This window comes from Protopterus annectens, chromosome 1.part0 (assembly GCF_019279795.1).
Source record: "Protopterus annectens isolate FY-2018-M chromosome 1.part0, PAN1.0, whole genome shotgun sequence".
Lineage (NCBI taxonomy): Eukaryota > Metazoa > Chordata > Ceratodontiformes > Protopteridae > Protopterus > Protopterus annectens.
The window spans coordinates 1,339,455,251-1,339,475,482 of record NC_056725.1 but is presented as its reverse complement, the minus strand read 5'-3'; the positions used below and the strand labels follow the sequence as shown (position 1 = coordinate 1,339,475,482).

The following is a 20,232-nucleotide window of genomic DNA, read 5'->3' as shown; positions in this document are numbered from 1 at the left end:
CCCTAACTATTGATAAGTGAGGAGCCGCAAACGTTGTACCCTTCATACTGAAAGCAGCTCCTTAACAAATTGGTGTTTTAGTCCTCTTCATCAAGTGAAGAATTCATGTAGGGCTAGCTGTTGCACCCTGATATATTGTCTGCACAGTAAGACATTGTGAAACTCTAATGTTTGGTATTACTGAATGACTGCAATCATTGCTGATATATGAGGGGCAGGTTATAATAAAAAGCCAGGGTGCTGCTTATACTAAGGGACAGCTAAGAGTTATGGTGATGTGTCCATGGGTGTGTGTGTGTGTGTGTGTGTGTGTGTGTGTGTGTGTGTGTGTGTGTGTGTGTGTACGTTTGAATATGTGCATTTGTATAGAAGAGTGAATGGGGAATGCCTGTGCTAACACATTGCTTGGTGTCGCCATTGGTGACTGCCACAGGAAAGTGCTGTTTAGCTTTAGTTGTAACACTAGGTGATTCAGAGATATGCAGATTAGCCAACAATGAGATCTTTCCTCATTTCATCCAGTGTGTCTTGGAATTGCATTTTTTGTGATTGTGGAAATAGATCCTTTTGGCTACAGCTCTTAGCACCCACTGTGGGATTATGTATGAATCCGAGTTAGTGCCCTCCAACAGGTAGCTTAAAGAGGTCTTGAAATCCAGTTACAGAAAATAATTACTTTCAAGACCTATTCTCCAGTCCATTACATGTTTTTTATAATCTCTGTTAGCGTGGTCTAAACCTCTTTTGAAAGGTATATTAGTTAAAAGTGATAGAGAAAGGGTGCAAAGGAGAGAGGAGTGCATTTGTGTGATGTAGTGTAGGAGATGGGTCTGAATGCACATCTCAAGTATTTTTGAAAGGGGGAGAGAATGGTAATGGGTCTGTAATTGGTGAGTTAGTGGAGTGACCACCTTTGTGGATGGGGAGGATGTAACGTTCTTTCCATAGTAAAGGTACTTAAAATTTATTGATAGAGCAGTTTATTAGAATTGAGACAGGGTAAACTGTAGCCACTGCTGCCATGTTTAGATATTCACAACAATGAATAACAAAAGGTATATTCAAAGCACCTGTATAATAATCACATAAAATCTTCAAATACATGAAAAAAATACATAAAATAACATTTAAACAATAATAATCATAAACTTTTGAGATCTAAAGAATGTTTAGATATTCGCCAGCAAGAGCTAGGGAGGTAGGTTTTAGTTTAAGTAGTAGTTTTTTGATGATAGCTGTAGACACTGGTTGGAGAGACAGAGTATGGGGGTTTATTAGACTCTGCAGTGTGTTCATGCCATTGTTTTGTGTAGAGCTGTTGAGAAAGGAAGAGACTGATTTAATAATGTTAAAGTTAAACTCATTAGCAATGTCAACTGATTAAATAGATTTGAGTGTAGTGAAGGCTGTGTTGAATGGCCAGGATTTATAAGCTGATTTTTGGAAAACCACAGTAATTTGGATTCTGATCATTTTTTATTTTAGTGGGATTCTGATCATTTTTTATTTTAGTGGGGCCAGATCATTCTGGATTTTTAGGAATATGTTATTGAAGTGAGATACAGTGTCATCAAGTGGTAGGTGCCTTAGGTTCATCCAGTTATACTGTTTTAGGTAAGATATGAATGTGCAGTACCCTTGTTATTTTTATTGTTGAAGTGGATGGAAGAGGTGATCAGTTGTGTTAGTACATATAGATTTATGGTATGGGAGAGAGAGGCAGTGACAAAGACAGTCAGCGATGAAGTCAACTAATAATAGTTTGTGTGTGAGGATGTTGGATGCTATCCAGTAAAACAGAGATATCTGATGTGCTATGATTGTTTCCAGGTGTGATATAAGCTCCTATTATGGGCAAGGATTTCTGTTAATTTAGTTTGAGAGTAGATATAAGGATTTTTGATGAATTTGGAGGGGGGGGGTGATAGGGTGAGCTGCAGAGTGTTTTTATGAAGTATTATATGTCCACTAGCACTCCTATGTTTTATGTCTGCCATCAGTATGTTTCAATCCAGCAAGAGTATTTCATTATCTTTTGTTTCATTTTGTAGTCATGTCTGTGTTATTAACAATGACAAGTGAATGCAATGCTAGCCATGCAGAGAATTCTGATAGCTTTTTATAGATGACTCTAGTGTTAATATGAACAATATACAGAAGAGTTTTTGGAGTTTTATATGGGAGAAACTGGATTGCTAGAGGTAATAGGGTGGGATGAGTGAGGGGTAGAGTTTGGGTGAAGTAGGGTGTATGTCACCACTATGTATTAAGTATTGGGAGATGTAGTCATCGACTGTCTGCATTTTATTTTATTTTTTTTGTTTGTTTCAGCTGAGTTAGTTAGTTATGGGGCTGCAAGGTGTATATTATACTTAAGGAAGTGTATAGTTTTGAGAGGGAATAAGGTGGGAGCTGTGTTTGGTGAGGTCAGGTGAAAGTTTATTTTTTTTTGTTAGTGAGGTAGAGGATAAGGGGATTTAAAGGTGTGACAGAATGAATGAGTGATAGGAAGGGACAGGTGAGGATTAGAAAAGAGAAGAGAGTGGGTACTAGTGAATATATCACGACTGGAGAGAAAGTGTCTAACACTAAAGAGTTTTAACATCTCAAATCCTGAATATTTTTTGATTCCTAGGAGAGCTTTATTTTATTTTCTTGGCTCTGTGTGTCCCTGAAGAAGCAAGAAAAAAACTCATGTTAGGCTGTTATACTTATCATACCAGAAGTTATGTTGTTATAATTGCATAAGGCACAGTTATGTACCACTTCTTGCAAAATTCCAACTTGGTTCTAAGGTAGGTGTCTGTTTTGCTTGTGTGTGTATTTCCTTGTCAGCATGCCGTCCATGGGATCCACATGTATCTTCTAGGCTGATTGCTAAATTACTTGGGATTTTAATTTTGTTCTAGAAAGAATGAAACAGCCTCCATTTACACACTTATATACAGTACCTCTAAAATTATGGCCAACCTGGGGAGCAGACATCTTATTAGCTATTATTGTGTTAGGATGCCGTAATTGCTGTAGGCTGTTGTTTGTTAAGAGCCGTACACCATTTTCATTAAATTTAGATTGGCTCTGTCATTTTTCATGCTAAAGTGTTCATGGATATCGACTGAACCAAACCATTCAGCCCCTGTCTTTCTATCCTCATCCATTGGCTGCAGGGGAGTAACTTTTACAGACCATTAGCCCAGAAGACAACTGTTTGTTTGCGTTTCTAGAATAAAAAAAATTAATTAAGTCTAGATTGAGCATGTTTAGTGATGAGTAGGACACAACTGTTAAAATTAAATGGCTGTGTGCATTGTAGTGTTATGCCTTTACAAGAACCCTCTTCAAGGAATATAAAACTGCAATCCATTAACATAGTGGTAGCTTTCCCTGTCTTTCTCAGACAATTCAGTTGCAGAAACAACCAGTTTCCCAAACAATATACATTGTATCTAGTTTTTAAATTAGTGGTGGTGGTGCTATGACTGTTGTCCAAGGTATGTTTGTTGGACTTCTACCCATTCTTAGGATGCATAGCATTTGTTATGACAGTAGTGCACTGAAGTAGCATAATACATATGTATGAGGCTCTCACTGTAACAGCAGACAGCTGAGGTGTCCTTGCCTTCAGAATAATGTGCTAACCGTTATGTTTCTTTGTATTCACTGGTTTTGTTTAATGTTGATCATAATGCTATATTAGGAACCTTGTCAAGTCTGTGGGATTACAAAGTATGATGGCTGATTTATGTGAGTGATAAGTGCAGCCTTACAGCTTTGTCTTATTGGTTGTTCTCCACCAGGATGGTGTTGTGATTTATCATTTTGCACATGGCAGGTACTATTTTCCAGGTGGACAAAGCTATGCTTTAGCAGGTATCCACATCACACTTTCAGAGATTAATTTGTCATAGGTATATACTGTAGTCTTGTTGAAGATCTTGGACATATAGTGGCGAACAGAGACAGGCAACTTTGTTACTGACTGGAAAATAGTGAGCCCTGACCTACTTTAACTTTTGTCTCATAAAAGTACCTCAGGGATCTGTTTCATGATATTTCACTGGTGTTATGCTACCTTGGTTCTTATTCTGATCGGAGCATGCTTATTCTAGCTTTATTGTTTTTGCACATTTAAGTAAACAGTGATTTGTATGTCAAGACCTGTAAATCATTCAGCATGCTAATGGTAAACATTTTTGTCAGTATAGTGTGCTTTCATAGTGATTAAATACATGTCCGTTTAAGCACCTCAGTACTAGGATAGTGATTATTATACACAACTGCACATAATTTAAATTGCCATTTAAAACAATGGACTTAGCCATTTATTGGGATTTATGCCTGTCTTGTTCCTAAATGGGTGTTATCCTCTAGAAAGTGCCTAGAATTTCAGAAATGGTAGAACAAACAACACCAAAAGAGGATATGAGCATCGTAACGTATACAATTGATGGTGATAAGATAATTTGTTAACCAAGAAAATGAGCTGGTCTGCAAACCCCTTTCAGCTATTACCTGGATCACAAGCAAAATGTAAGCATAGTATAGTATAGTATGATATAGTATAGTATAGTGTGTGTGTGTGTGTGTGTGTTTGTAAACGTTTAGACAGTCAGTTAGCATGTTGGAAGAAACTGGAGTGCCCAGAAAAAGCAGATATACATTGGGAAGAATGAACCAGCTTCACCCAGACAGTGACAGGAAGACATGATTAAACCCTAGATCATGGATAATAAAGTAGAACTCACACTACCAAGCCACAGGACACCACGTTGAGCTGAAAAAAAAAAAACAATCAGAGAATAAATGAGGGGCATTATTTGGGGAAGTTTGAAGTTACTTGCCTATTTAATGTCTGACTTTACTTTGCTAGCTAATCCACCAAAGTTCATGTCTGCTTAGCATTAATTTCAAATTTTAAGTGTTTTTTTTTCTCTTTTTTTTTGATCCAGGTTCCAGGCATCTGTATATTTTGCTGTCATTTTCCAGTGTATCTCTTGTGGCATCCACTACTTAGCTTCTGTGTTCCTTGCAGCAACCCCTAATTTTGTTTGTAAGGCACCTGGAAATGTGAGTTCTGCTCTTGTCTGCAATTCTTCAAGACTTGGGCTTGAGGACATCTGGGACTTGTGGACACCAGATAGTGGATACGTTGTGGTCCAGACTGCCAATGGAGACATTTGGGAACTTGATCAGTGTAGTAGATTTAGGCGAGACAATGGCTTTAAGTTGACATACGAATATGATGGCAACAAGTCATATTTTCCTTGTTCAGATGGGTTTCTATATGACCGTGCCAAATTAAAGAGTACAATTGTGACTGACTGGAACTTGGTCTGTGACCAGGAATGGCTTGGCAAGTTCACACAGCCCACTTTCATGCTTGGAGTTCTCTTTGGAGCAATGATCTTTGGAGACCTTGCAGACAGGTATTGTAATGGATTTCTAATGCATAATGCTTAAGAACTGAAATGTCGGTTCAGAATGACACTTTTATGTCTCAAACACTGAAGTTATGTTGTATAATGTCAAAAGTTTGTGACTATGTTCTTAAAATTGTTAAGTTCACATTACTGCAACCATATGTAGTAGCAAAACAAAAATGCCTATCATCATTTAATTACAAATGTATTTATGTCATTTAATAAACAAGTAGGTGCGTATGTCCTGCATGATATTTAGCCACAACCTGGGTCATAAAAATAACTACAGGAGTTATTTACATTTGAGCTAATTCACATGCATCATGAACAGTTACTGTTCATAGTAAGTACAGTTAATGGAGACAATTATAAAGTATAGCGAAAAGATATCAAAGATAACCAAGGAAAACTCTTATCACTAGAATTTATTGGCATGCAAAAAGAAGTGTATATGGTAAAATGCTGCAAAAATTCGTCATGCATTTGTTGAGTTTTACAATAGTAAAATTCTAACAGGCATGTATGACTGAGTAGACTAATGAAGATTAACAGGTTTTATTCATTAGGACTTGAAATGTAACTAGGAAAACATTTTTGTAAATTGTGCAGGGGTGATTTCAGTACCTTATGAAGTAGTACTCACCTGAAATAAGAGATAGAAACTGGTAACTGCCTCTAGTCTTAAACCTGAGTAGGGCAAAAGCTTAAATATGGAGGAAAAATTCTCAATGCTTGTTATAAGGCATAATAGATAACTACCAATTTACAGTGCTTCTTTACTACAATAAATATTTTACATCTGTGCATGTCCGTGCCAGTAAAACCAGGCAATGCAAGTAAAATGTCTGCTTCTACTTATTATTGTTATTTATTTAAAGGGCTGTGTAAACAGTCTTATTCAGTATAGCTATTTTTAGTAACTACTGGGAAAATACAGTTGTGCAGAATCTTACCATAACAGTAGATGCCCTTCTCTTCACTGTTGCAGTATTCTTAACATTAGGGATCTCCCGCCCAGGACAGCCCGACATTTGGCCAGTATACCAAAGCCTTATGGTCCTGTATGCACTGTACGTCACATATAAGTTCTCCGCACAGAACATAGGGCATAAAAGAGACATATGGATGCAGTTACCCAGAACTGAATTGCCCCGGAAGACAACAGTCCCCACAGGACAAAGGAGTCCATGCATATCCAGAAGGAAAAAATGCAAAAGAAAAAGGGGAAACCCTCAGCCAGAAGGGAATCTAAAACAAAAAAACAGAACAAACAAGAGGGTGTTGGAGGGAGGGAGTGAATACTGCAGCAGTGTGTTGGAGGGAGGAATACTGCAGCAGTGAAGAAAAGGACATCTACTGTTACGGTAAGATTTTACACACCTGTACTATGTCCTTCTATATCACTGTTGCAGTATTCTTAATGTTAGGGAAAGTAAAAAGGCTCAAGAAACAGAGTGGGAGGTGGAAGGCTGAGAAGACCACCAGCAAATCCATATAAAATGGTTCTAGAAAAACCTGCTCTGGCCCTAGAAACCATATCCAACTTATATTGCTTAGTAAAGGTGCGCACTTAAGCCCAAGTTGCAACTTCAAGGATGGAACTGGTGTCCATCCCCTTGAAGAAAGCACCAGAAGATGCAACAGCTGTTAGGAAATGAGCTCTAACAGAACTAGACAGAGATTTGTCATAAAAAGTGTAAAAAAAGAAATGGCCTTAGGTGTCCAGGAGGAGATGATTTGCTTAGAAACAGCCTACCCAATGTCCTGGGATGAAAGGAAGCAAAAAGCTGATCAGACTTACAAATATATTTATCCAAATAGTACCTGAGCAGTCTGTGCAAATCCAGTGTGTGCGAGACCCTCTGACTAGCAGACTGAGGAAAAGGGGAAAAAGGAAGGTAGTACTGACTGATTCAGGGATAACACATTAACTGCCTTGGGCATAAAAGAAGGATTAGTACTGTCCCTGTGTAAAAGCAAAAAAGGGGGAATAGCCATAAGGACCTGCAGCTCAGAAACCCTCTGAGCAGAAGTAAGATCCAATAAAAAACAGTCTTCCAGGTATAATGCTGCAAAAAAACAGAATCTGCAGGTTCAAAAGGAGCCTGCGTCAATTTTTCCAAAACAAAATTAAGGTCCCAAGGAGGAGGAATTGGGTTTCCTTGGAGGCCTAATATCCAGGAAGCCTTTAAGGAATTGCTTGACCTCAAAATGAGAAGCCAATGGAGGACTCAAGGGAAGACAAGCAGAAGTGGTTGACAAATGGGCTTTCACAGAAGAATAGGTCAGGCCAGAGTAGAGCAACTCACACATATAAGACAGGACCAAAGGGTCCCCCACTGAAGAAGTGTCCTGGTTACAAGCATGGCACCATACAGAAAATCTTTTCCATCTGGATTTATAAGATTTTCTGGCTGAGGATTTCCTTGCCTCCTGTAAAACCCTGAGCATGTCCATAGAAAAGAAGTGCCTAAAAGGGATCAAAAACCTCACCCACAGTGTCAGTTGAAGAGTAGACAAGAAGTGAGGATGGATGAGAAACCACTTGTCCTGTGTGAGAAAGTCCATCCAGTTTGGTAACTTGTAGTGATTGCCCCTGGTCAGATGCATTAAGAGGGAGAACCAGTACTATCTTTGCCAAAAGGGAGTCACTAGCAAGAATTTTGGGGTGACCTGTTGAAACTTCTGCAGGACTCTTCGAAGTAGAGGAAGAGGAGTGAAAGCATAAAAAAATCCAGTTTTAAGGAAAAGAAAGGGTGTCCGGCTTCCATTCCAGATGGCATAACACTCTGGAACAGAAGAGAGGGAGCTGTCTGTTCAGAGGGGAGGCAAGGAATACCCCACCAATGGACAATGTCCAGAAACATGTCTCTGTGAAGCATCCATTTGTGAGCCTGTGGTTTCGACCTGCTCAGGGAGTCTGCCAGTAGATTGTGCTCTGAAGGAATATATACTATCTGAAGAGTTAACTGATAACCAAGAGCCACCTCTCAAGCCTGAAGAACCATCCTGCAGAGGAGGTAAGATTTTGTGCCTCCCTGCTTTTTGATATACCACATCACTGTAATGTTGTATGTGTACACCTTCAAGGGGCCTGGAGAGAACATGGGGTGAAAAGCTTGAAGGACCGGAACAAGTGCACTCATCTCTTAGATGTTGATATGGTCTGACTTCTGATGGGGGCCCAGAGACCCTGAACTTTCAGGTAACCAAATGAAACCCCCACTCCATGTCTGAGGCATCAGTGAACAGTTTTCGAAAAGGGTTTGGAAGTTTAAAAGCTAGCCCTGGGTTGAGAGCAAACTGTTGAATCATCCCTGGGTTGAGAGCAAACTGTTGAATCCACCACTCAAATTCTTTCTTTATACATGGAAGTACACTGAGGTACACTGATATACAGAGGATGGCAATACTGCAGACAAACTGGCTTGCGGTACCATTGAAGCTTCCGCATATGCAGTCTGAAAAGAGGGAACATTGGAATAGAAGAGGCCATGAATCCCAGGGCCCGAAAAAACACTCTGGTTGGCATAGCAGTCAGAGGAAGAAGAGACTGAAATTTGGAGGTGGAAAAGAGGCCAGCAGTGACACTGTCTAAATCCTGCAACTGAAAATGAAAAGAAGAAAAAGAGAAACATAAAAACTTGCTGAAAAGAGGGTGAATAGGGATTTAAAAGTAAGCTTCCTTCAGATCCAAAGCACCAGAAAAGCCTGGGGTAGTAAAAGAAAAGAAAAAAAAAACAACCTCAATGGGACACTTATCTGATAGCTAGGTATTCAGCACAGCAACAAGTCTTTCAGACCAAAGAGCAATAATGGCATTCTGACTGGCAGCAAAAAAGATTTGGGTAGCTGAGTCTGTACATTCACTTTTATTCCCTGTGTTCTGTGTGACATAAAGCACATACAAGATCATTAGGTTTTGGTATACTGGCCGAACGTTGGGCTTCCCTGGGCGGGAGATCCCTAACATTAAGAATACTGCAATAGTGGAATTCAAAATGGCCGCTGTTCTGTGAACACTGCTATCACCTAGGTCTCGATATACCCTGGATTAAAACAAACCCAGAAGGCAACGCAGAATTAATAATACAGAAATAACTGTAGATATTTACTACTAATATCATCCAGCAAACAAAAGAGGAAGAAAAAGTGTCAGATTCAGCTCAGAAACAGCAGGATTAACTAAGATTTCTGAATAACAGCTTAAGCAATGTGCTACTAAGGCCCTGCATCTGACTGCAAGATTGGTAAAACACTATACAGCAAGATGTCAAAAGAGGAAAATAATATGGAAACAACAACAACTAAGACCAAATTCTCAGTACTAGCCTCACCTGAGAAATGCACAACTTCAAAAAGACAAAAGACAACTAAACAAACTGACAACTCTAAAAATACAAATAAATCCAAGACAGACCAGCCAGCTAATCTGGAAGACATAAAATCTGCCTTATTACCTATCCAGCAAGCATTAAAGGACTTATCATTACAATTTCAAACCTTTGGTAACTCATTCAGCCAAATAATATCCAGAATGGAAAAATCTGAGTCCAAAATAATAGAAAATGAAATAAAAATAGACTCTATTTCTCAAAAAACTGATGCCCATGACAACGAAATACAAAACTTACAAGCAAAATTAACAGACCTGGAAGCAAGATCTCGAAGGAACAATATCATCATCAGAGGAATACCTGAAACTGTACTTCATAACAATTTAATACCAACAATCAAGCAAATAATAAATTCCCTCCTAGAGGAATCTGAAGAAATGCAGCAAATAACAATAGAGAGAGCCCACAGAGCCCTGAGGGAAATGCAAACATCACTGAAACCAAGACCTGTCTATATTAAATTATTAAACTACCAAGATGTAAATAAAATCATACTGGCAGCAAAGAAAAAAGGCACACTCACCTGGAATAATAATAAAATCTCCTTTGCTCAAGACCTCCCAATACAAATAAGACAAGCAAGACAACTACTATCTCCATACTGCAGGTTCCTAATAGAAAAAAAAATCAAATTCCAGATGAAATATCCAAATCAGTTAATCTTTTACATCAAAGAGGTTAAATACATGGTTGCTAACCCCAAAGAGGCAAAAGAGACATTCCTGGCTGTTTTCAAGCAAATTCCACATTCAGAAGTGAAATAAATCCACAAAAAAAAGATAAAAGTCCCTTGGATGAAAAAACGACCCCATTCACGAGCACTCTAGCTGGGATCCAACTCTGAAATCTTCCCCTTGCTGTCTAGGCCCTTGGGTCATTGATGTGAGCCATGAGGAACACAGGAAAGGGAAGTACAGCCTGGGTGGGAACCAAAAATGAACTGCTGTTTCCAATGCACGAATGTAGGAAGGAAGTTTTCATCTCGGATATTGGCTTGCAAATTCAGTCCCCCTAGGCTTTTGATGGCTTCATTAAGAACAGTCAGACAAAATGGATTTCAGCAAGCTCCAAAGGATTTTACTGCCTGAAAAATGAAAATTGATCTGCACCAGCTAAAAAAAGAAAGCTGCACCATAGATGTCAACCAACCTGCAAGCAAAACCTTGAAGAAATAAAGGTACTGTTGAATTGAACCATTCACTAAAACAGTACACCCAGTACTGTGTAGGTGAATGAAAATCCAGCCTTAAATAATAGGCAAGAAATAAACTGTCAGAATTATGCTAGCTCATAGATTAATATTGGGAAAAAAAGGGAAAAAAATGTTAAATATTTTATGTAAATACTAGAAATGTGTTAAAAGATCCTGGAGAGAAGTAATCTCAGGAAATTAGTAAAATAACCTAACAATCCTGGGATAATGTAAATATAGCCTTAATATGTCAACTATAGCAGAAGGACTGTTTGGCTAAGCTGTTTTTCTTTTTTTTTGTCTCTCTATACTTCCTACTTCTGTTAAATAGGTGCCAAGTATATATTTTATAACCCACGCAGATTGATGTGGAAAAACATCACTATAGGCACCAAAGAAGGCCGAAACCTGAATAAGTAAAGGGGAGGAAAAAGAAGTCAAATGAGAGAAAAATGTAAAAATGACAAGATTGATTGTTTAACAATATTATTATGGTACACATATTGCTATAATTTACTGAGGAATGTATATTAATATGCTGTTTTAAAAATACTATTAGAAAGAATTAGTCACAAGACAAAAACAATACATGCTGTACCTCAAATGCAATACCATCACTATATAAATAATGTGTTGGAAGAGGCTAGGGATATTAAGTAGCAGTGTTTGTTGAGGGAACTAGTTTGTTCAGCTTTGTCCACATTGTGTATAGTAACACAGGGGGGATACTATGGAGTAAATCTATATCTAAAAAGAAAACACATTCCAAGATTAGACGTAAAAGTAAACCATATAATGAACCTTCATCCTCCCCCCCTGATTATTCCTGGTCCAGGGATATAGTGGTTAGGCACAGTGTAGGGATGGAGATAAATAGATGCTTTCCTAAACCATCACACAGTAACACATACAAAACTAACAAAACAAAACTAATATACATGGCATATCTAAGGAATACACCTAATAAATAAATGTGGAAAATAGAATCATGGAATGTTAAAGGGCTCCAAAACAAGAAGAAACGAAAACTATTCTTACACCTTACATTAAAAACCACAGCCAACCTCATACTAATACAAGAAATGCACTTGACTGCAGATCAATGGGCAGAAATTAGCAGAAAGAAATGGATAAGTCAAATCATAGCTTCAGAGGGGAAAACAAACAGTGCTGGGGCTGCCATAATAATTAAAAACCAATTTAAGGAAAAAATACTTAAAAGCAAAGCTGACAAGGAGGGAAGATGGTGCTGTGTAACATTTAATAGTCCTACAATACCAAAACCTATAATGGTACTTAATGTTTACGCACCCTGTAATAACCAACAACACTTTTTTTATGTCATTATACCCAACCTTAAACCAATTTAAAGATCACTACCTAGTGATTGGAGGTGACTGGAATACATATCAAAACCCAGAAAAGGATAAATCTAATCTGACCAAATCACATAATAAACAAGCCACATTAGCCCTTAATGAACTCAAACAAGATTTCAAACTATATGACCCTTTTAAACATGGGAACAGTGCAGATAAAACAGGGAAATTCACATTCTATTCGCAATGCCACAAAATGTGGTCAAGGATAGACTTCTTCTTAATCTCTGACATATTCATTAACATGGACCCAACAATAACTATACATACCAGGTTCTTTTCAGATCACTCCAAAATCACACGGAACATTAACTGGGACAAAAAGATATATTTAGAGAATAGGGGTCATAATTGGTCATTAAACCCTAATTTACTTTCCAAAATGGATGTAATAAAAGAAACAAAAGCAATACTAAAAATAGCTCTTACAAATATCACTAACTCCCAAGTACCAACTGACATAGAATGGGCTGCAACCAAAGCACAAATCAGAGGATTGTTTAACAAAAAAGCAGCATACTATAAAAAAATACAACTGAAAGAGGAGCATATACTGAAAGGGAAAATAGAGCATCTTGAAAAAGAACTAATAAATAACCCTAAGAACCAAACAGAAGCAGAACTTTTAAAACTGCAAAGGGATCTCTATATATGTTAGAAACCAGGAACCTATCTTTCTATGAAGCCAGAATGTTAGCCACTTACGCAGAAGAAGCTCAAATACCATCTAGAGCTCTGGCCAGAATTATCTGCCAACACAAAATGCCTCCAATATATCAGAAATAAACTACAGAGACAAAAACTACACAAAAAATGAAGACATTATTAAAACATTTGAACAAATATACTCTCAAATATATGGAGCAGAAATAATACAAACCTCAAAGGAAGATAGAACTCTTTTTCTTCAAAAACTGAAATTCCCTAAACTCAATTTAGACCAACAAAAAAAACTAACTGAGCCGATATCCATCAGTGAAATTATTACAACAATCAAACACTTAAAAGTGCATAAGGCTCGGTCCGATGGACTCACATCAGAATTTTACAAAGCATTTTTCCCCTTGATAGCCAAACTACTATACTATACACTGAATTACATAATAAACTATAAAATAAATGATATCCACTTTAATGCCTCTAAAACTATATTTATATTAAAAGAACACACAGAACCCAAAAACCCTGACAGCTGCAGACCCATCTCCCTCTTAAATATAGATACTAAAATATTTACCTCTAAACTTGCAAACAGAATGAAAAATCTGATAGAAAAAATCCTCTCCCCAGAACAATCCGGTTTTACACCACATAGACAGACCAGTGACAATACATTAACATTAGATGCACTAATATCCTACGCTAACCGATACAATATCAACATCTACACAATGGTAGTGGATGCCCACAAGGCATTTGATAGGGTTAATCTAGAATTCTTACTCCAAACACTATCCTACTTTAATATACCCAATAACTTCATTCAGATCATCCAAACTCTCTATAGCAACCCATACACATCTCTGTATATAAATAAAACTTGGTCAAATAGGACCCTAATAAAAAATGGAACAAGACAAGGATGCCCTCTATCACCCTTCCTGTTTAACCTATACCTAGAACCACTCTTTCTATACATTAAACAAAATACATATCACAATCCTCCATCAATACACAACTTCAAAATATACCTCACTGCATTTGCAGATGATCTGAACATATACTGCACTACACCAAATTCAGATATAAACAAAATAATAGCTGCAATTGAACATTTCTCGACTATGTCTAACTACAAACTAAACCTTAATAAAACTAATATTTTCCCCCCTAAAAACACCCCAACTCATCTCACTAATACCATTGTTAAACACAATAAAAATTAAAGAAGAAACTAAATACCTGGGAATCACCATTTCCAGAGTAACAAAGACTTCTACCAACACAATGTAAACCTTAAATGGCAAAATATAATGCAAGACTGCAAAAGATGGAACAACCTAAAACTACCATTCTTGGCCAAAGTATCAATAATCAAAATGAACATTTTACCTAGATTAATGTATATATTCATGACATCACAGACAACAATACATAATAAATTCTTCAAACAAATTCATACCTTCCTAGCAAAATTTATATGGGAACCCAAAAAAAACAGAATCGCCTATCCAAAATTAACACTCCCCAAAAGCAAAGGAGGACTAAATCTACCAGATTTTAAAATGTACTACTCGATCATTAACACTAACAGAATATTGAGAATAGCTGAACATAACCCGTCAATGGAAAATTGGTCTCCTCTCTGGGTGACAATATATTATAGATTAGGTTCATAGGTTCATAGGTTCATACTAGGCTATCTGCCCGAGGGCATTTACAAGCCTAGCCCATCGTTTTGTGGCTTACGCCACCCCTTTAGTATGGGGAACTATACCCATTATTTTGCTGTGCCTCTGTCGAGCAGTGACACTGAGGTAATCCCTGGGGTATATCTGCGATCTCCCATCCATTGGTCAAGATTTCTCTTGAACAAGGCCAGCGAGGTGCTCTGCCTCACATGTACCGGGATTCTGTTCCACAGCATAGGGAGTCTTTGGGTGATGAATCTATCCCTCCAGCACGTCCTATTAATAGCCGTGTCGAGGTTTACGCCTCCTCGCCTTGTGGCTCTGATGGCTCTAGATTTTTGAGGTGAAGCATATTCATCAAATCTGGGTTTGACATGGCCTTGTATGTTAGGCAAAGGTCACCTCTGAGCAAGCGGTGGCGACTGAATAGAGCTGGAGTTCTTTCAGTCGGGCAGCATAGGATAGATTTTGAGACCCTTTATCCTTTTGGTGAGGAACTTTTGTGGCCTCTCCAGCTGCTGCAAGTGTCGGGTCAGATACATTCCAAATGGGGCATTGTACTCAATCATTGGTCTGATGAGTGATGAGTAAAGGAGACTATAACCTCCTTGATCTAGATGAGAATCCCTTCATGATAAGGTGGGCAATGTAGAAGGTCTTCCTAACTACTTTAGCTACATGGGTGTCGAATGACAGACTACTATCAACCTGGGTCCCCAGGTCCCTGATAACTTCTTCTGTGCTCAGTGGATTGCCTCCTATTTGGTAGCTAGGGGTAACCTTGTTTTTCCCGAAGGGTATGACTATGCATTTTTTGGCATTTAACTTTAGGCCATGGCTCTGGCACCAGTTATCCGTTTCTGTGAGACCCTTCTGAAGGATATCTGTGTCAGATGTGTTTTCTACTATGGCCCAGTTTGCAGTCATCTGCAAACTTTGTCAGCCATAACCCTCCTGTGTTTGCTTGTACTTGGAAAAGTAGATGCCAAACAAGAGTGGGCCCAGGACTGAGCCCTGTGGGACACCACTTGTGACAGGCTTTGAGTCTGACATGGCGCCAGCAACTCTGACCCTGTGGGTTCTGTCACTCAGCCAGTTTGCAACCCATCTTGTGATGTATGGGTTAACATTTAAGCTGATGAGTTTATCAATGATACCCGAGTGGGGTATTGTATCGAAGGCCTTAGCCAGATCGAGGTAGGCTGTATGGACTGCCTTTCCTCATCAATGGCTTTGGTGACTGTTTCAAAAAGTCAACCAAGTTTAAAAGGCATGATCTGCCTTTGACAAAGCCAAACTGGGTTGGATCCAAAGTCTGCAAATTCCCAATGTCTTTATTTATGAGGTCCATTATGATCCTCTCCATGGCTTTGCAGATAAGGCTTGTCAAGCTAATGGGCGGTAATTACCAGGGTCGGTGGAGGCACCGCCTTTGTGAAGTGGGACCACAGTTGCAGTGCGCCACTCCTGGGCACGTATCCAGAGGTAAGACTTTGATTAAACAGCTGTCCTAGCTGTGGGTTTAATTCCTCATTGAGTTCATGGAGCACACAGCCGGGACACCATCAGGTCCCATGGATGCTGTGTTTTTGCTTTGGAGAGAGCAGTTCTCACTTGGGCGCTGGAGATGTTTGGGGGCTGCAATCGCTGGTATAGATATCTCTCCTTTGGGGAGGGGGGAGAAGTTTGCACTGAACCTGTCAGCCAGTATGTTGGCAATGTCTGTGGGATCAGTAATCTTCACATCATTTTGAACTAGTTCTGAGCATATCTGGGAGTTTCCTCCCAGGTTTCTAACATAGCTAAAGAAGGCCTTATGATTGTCTTTGAGTCTTTAGCTATTTTTCTCTCAAATTTGCTTTGGATGATTTTATGAGAGCTCTTAGTTTTTACTTATAGTGATCAAGGGTGTCTTACCTTTTAAGGATTTTGCTCTATCTTGTAGTAGCTTCCTCCTTTTGTTGTAGAGTTTGTTTATGGCTGGGGTCCACCAGACTGGACGCTTGCCTTTGGTACAAAGAGTCTTTGTTTTGCTTGGGATTGCCTTATCCATGCAGTCCTGCAGGTGCTGGTAGAAGGCATTTGTAAGTGATTCAGCGGCTTGAGTACTGTTTTCCACAGGCTCGGGGCCTTAAAGGAGACCACACTAGTCTTTAGAAGTGTGAAGTCGGCTTTGGGAAGTTCTTTACTGTGGTCTTTTTATTTCAGGTGGGGTGGGATGAGGACCTCCAGTGAGATTAGTTTGTGATCTGATCTCACCAGTGAGGGGTATACTTCGGTGTTGAACATTGTGCTCCCATGTTCGTGATGATGAGATCAAGTATGTTATCTCCTCTTGTGGGAATGGTGACTAGTTGTTCCATGGCATTTGAGTTTATGAATTCCAAGAACTTTTGGGCTAGGGTGTTTGGGCTTGAGTAGTGTTCCCAGTCTATATTTGGGTAATTGAAGTCACCTAGTATGATGGTGTTTGGTGATACATTTATCCTCTAGTGTTTTCAGGAAGGCCATGTGAGGTTCCTGAGTTTGTGAGGGTGGCCTGTAACATGCTACGATGTCCAGAGCAGTCTTGCCTACGGTTAGTTGCCCCTGGATGGTCTCTGATGCATCATGTTTGCCACCAGTCTTGAGGGAGGTGTGGGTGTCCTTGATGAATATGGATACCCCTCCTTTCTTGGTATTTTCCTGATTTTGGGGCCGAAAAGCATGATATGAGGTAAAACCTGATAGTGCTGGGGTGCTCTCAGGAGCCTTGAACCAGGTTTCTGTCACAGCACAGACATCGATGTTCTCCATACTGAGAAGAGCCTCGAGTCAAGTGCATTTTGAGATTTAGACTTCTGGCATTGAGCAGCATTACCCTTAGTTTATTTCCTTTTTGTGTTCTAGGGTGGTAGGTTTAGAATTTGAGCCTTGCCTAAAAAGGCACTATGGGGTGGCAAGAGCCTTTGCCAATATCCGAATCCCAGGGTGACAGGTGCAAGCCGTCCCTGCGAAGCAGCGTGGCTTGTCCAGCATGTCATCCCAAGCAGACAGATACTGGATCCCCTTTGAATGACACCAGTGTTTAAGCCAATTGTTAAAGCTGATCATCTTATCTCTGTATTGTGGCATCATTCTTGGTGAAGGTAGGATGCTGCTCAAGGTCAGGGTCATACCTGCCTGGGCTACATAATCAGAGAGCTCCTCAATGTCTCTTTTCATGTAGTCCAGGGAGGTGCGTCTCAGGTCATTTACACCAGCGTGGACAATGACTGAGTCATATTTGTACCTGCTGTTGAGAGACCTGAGTGCTTGTGTTATGTGGCGGATTCTAGCGCCCGACAGACAGCTTACTGTGACCTTCTCCTTACTCAGTCTGGTGAGCGGGACATCAGTGTGTCTGACTATGGAGTCACCAATGACTAGTGTGTCTGGCATTGTGTTTGGCCTTAAGGGCTGTGACTGTTTGACACTCTGACTGTGAGGTCTATGTGTTGCAGGTGTTGTGTTCTGAGGTGGTGGTTTTTGGGTGTCTGCTTTGGTGGCCTCTGCTGTTTTGGTAGATTTTTGATCAGAGCCTCGAGTATGTCTTTGTGTGTTTATGTGTATGATTTGAGGTTGTAATGGTACTATGTGAGACTGGGTCTATAGTGTGTGTGGTAACCTTCTCCTCCTGACTGGTCTTGCCAGTCCTATGTTGAGAGAGCTCAGCCTCCAGTTTGGCTATATAGTTGCATCTCTCGCATGTATTTGTGTTTTGTGGGAGGAGGAGAGGGTTGTCTGTGTACATGAGGCAATTGTAACATTGCCTCAATATTCCCAGGTTCACCAGCTGAGCAGGAGAGGACACTAGCAACTGATCCCTCGACATGCTAGAATAATATTGGGAATTCCTTAATAATTGAAAACCAGGGCCAGTGGGGGAGTGAGGGTGTAGTGCTTTTAATTTTAGTGCTGACTTATATAATTGCTTTAGTGAGCAAGTGCTAGGTAACTTAAGTGCAATGTGTTACAGGTAACTTAAATGCAAAAACGACAAACAGTAACTTTCTTTCAAGTGAAACAAGGAAATAAGTACAGTAAGCAATGCAGATATCACTAGTGATCCACAGAAGCACTGAGAAGCACATTAGGTGGAATTAACGTTCCAGGGAAATAACAAGCAAACAAACAACAAGCATATAAACAAAGCTAGATTCAGCAGGCCTGTACCAATTTCAGTAAGATACAGTTCAAATATTCAGGCACTATAAACCTTTAACCAGAAATTCCCAGCTCAGAAGGGCAGAGTCCAGCCTCTTCTCCCACAAGAGTGCAGACCACGGACCTTCTTAATGTAAAATAACTGGCCTGAAGCCCAAGTGCTTAAACCAGAACTAATACACTTTAAGAATAACAGACATTGGGCTCTCACTCAGCAGTTCCCAACTTAGAAGGATGAAAGCTACCTGTCCTGTCACCATTGTGCATGCCACAAACCTTCCTAATGTAAAACAACTGGTCTGAAGCCCAAGTGCTTAATCCAAAAGACTTAGAATGATAGCTACACTTTAATCAAGTTACTACCAAGCAGTAATAAATACAATTGAATACTTTAGAGAATGCCTGGATTAGTGCTCAAGTTACACAAACAAAGCTAGATCCAGCAGGCCCGATTCCAGTCTATGCCACAACAAACAAGGCGCACCAACTTCAGTAAGAAGCAGTTCAGATATGCATGCACTATAAGCCTTTAACCAGAAATTCCCAGCTCAGAAGGGCAGAGTCCAACCTCTCCTCCCACAAGAGTGCAGACCACGAACCCTCTTAATGTAAAATAACTGTCCTGAAAGCCCAAGAGCTTAAACCAGAATGGGGCCTGGAGAGAACATAGGGTGAAAAGCTTGAAGGACCGGAACAAGTGCACTCATCTCTTAGATGTTGATATGGTCTGACTTCTGATGGGGGCCCAGAGACCCTGAACTTTCAGGTGACCAAATGAAACCCCCACTCCGTGTCTGAGGCATCAGTGAACAGTTTTCAAAAAAGGTTTGGAAGTTTAAAAGCTAGCCCTGGGTTGAGAGCAAACTGTTGAATCATCCCTGGGTTGAGAGCAAACTGTTGAATCCACCACTCAAATTCTTTCTTTGTACATGGAAGTACACTGAGGTACACTAATATACCATTGAAGCTTCCGCATATGCAGTCTGAAAAGAGGGAACATTGGAATAGAAGAGGCCATGAATCCCAGGGCCTGAAAAAAAACACTCGGGTTGGCATAGCAGTCAGAGGAAGAAGAGACTGAAATTTGGAGGTGGAAATGAGGCCAGCACTGACACTGTCTAAATCCTGCAACTGAAAATGAAAAGAAGAAAAAGAGAAACATAAAAACTTGCTGAAAAGAGGGTGAATAGGGATGTAAAAGTAAGCATCCTTCAGATCCAAAGACACCAGAAAAGCCTGGGGTAGTAAAATAAAAGTAAAAAAAAAACAACCTCAATGGGACACATCTGATAGCTAGGTATTCAGCAC

General features: G+C 39.6%; 1 protein-coding gene across 1 annotated transcript in view; it reads left to right on the top strand.

Moving 5' to 3' along the window:
• SLC22A16 (solute carrier family 22 member 16) overlaps nt 1-20,232 on the top strand; it is a 530,176-nt gene that overhangs the window by 123,018 nt on the left and 386,926 nt on the right. Inside the window, exon 2 of the mRNA XM_044071399.1 lies at nt 4,950-5,426. Within this exon, the coding sequence (XP_043927334.1) occupies nt 4,950-5,426 (477 nt within the window). The remainder of the gene's footprint in view (nt 1-4,949; nt 5,427-20,232) is intronic.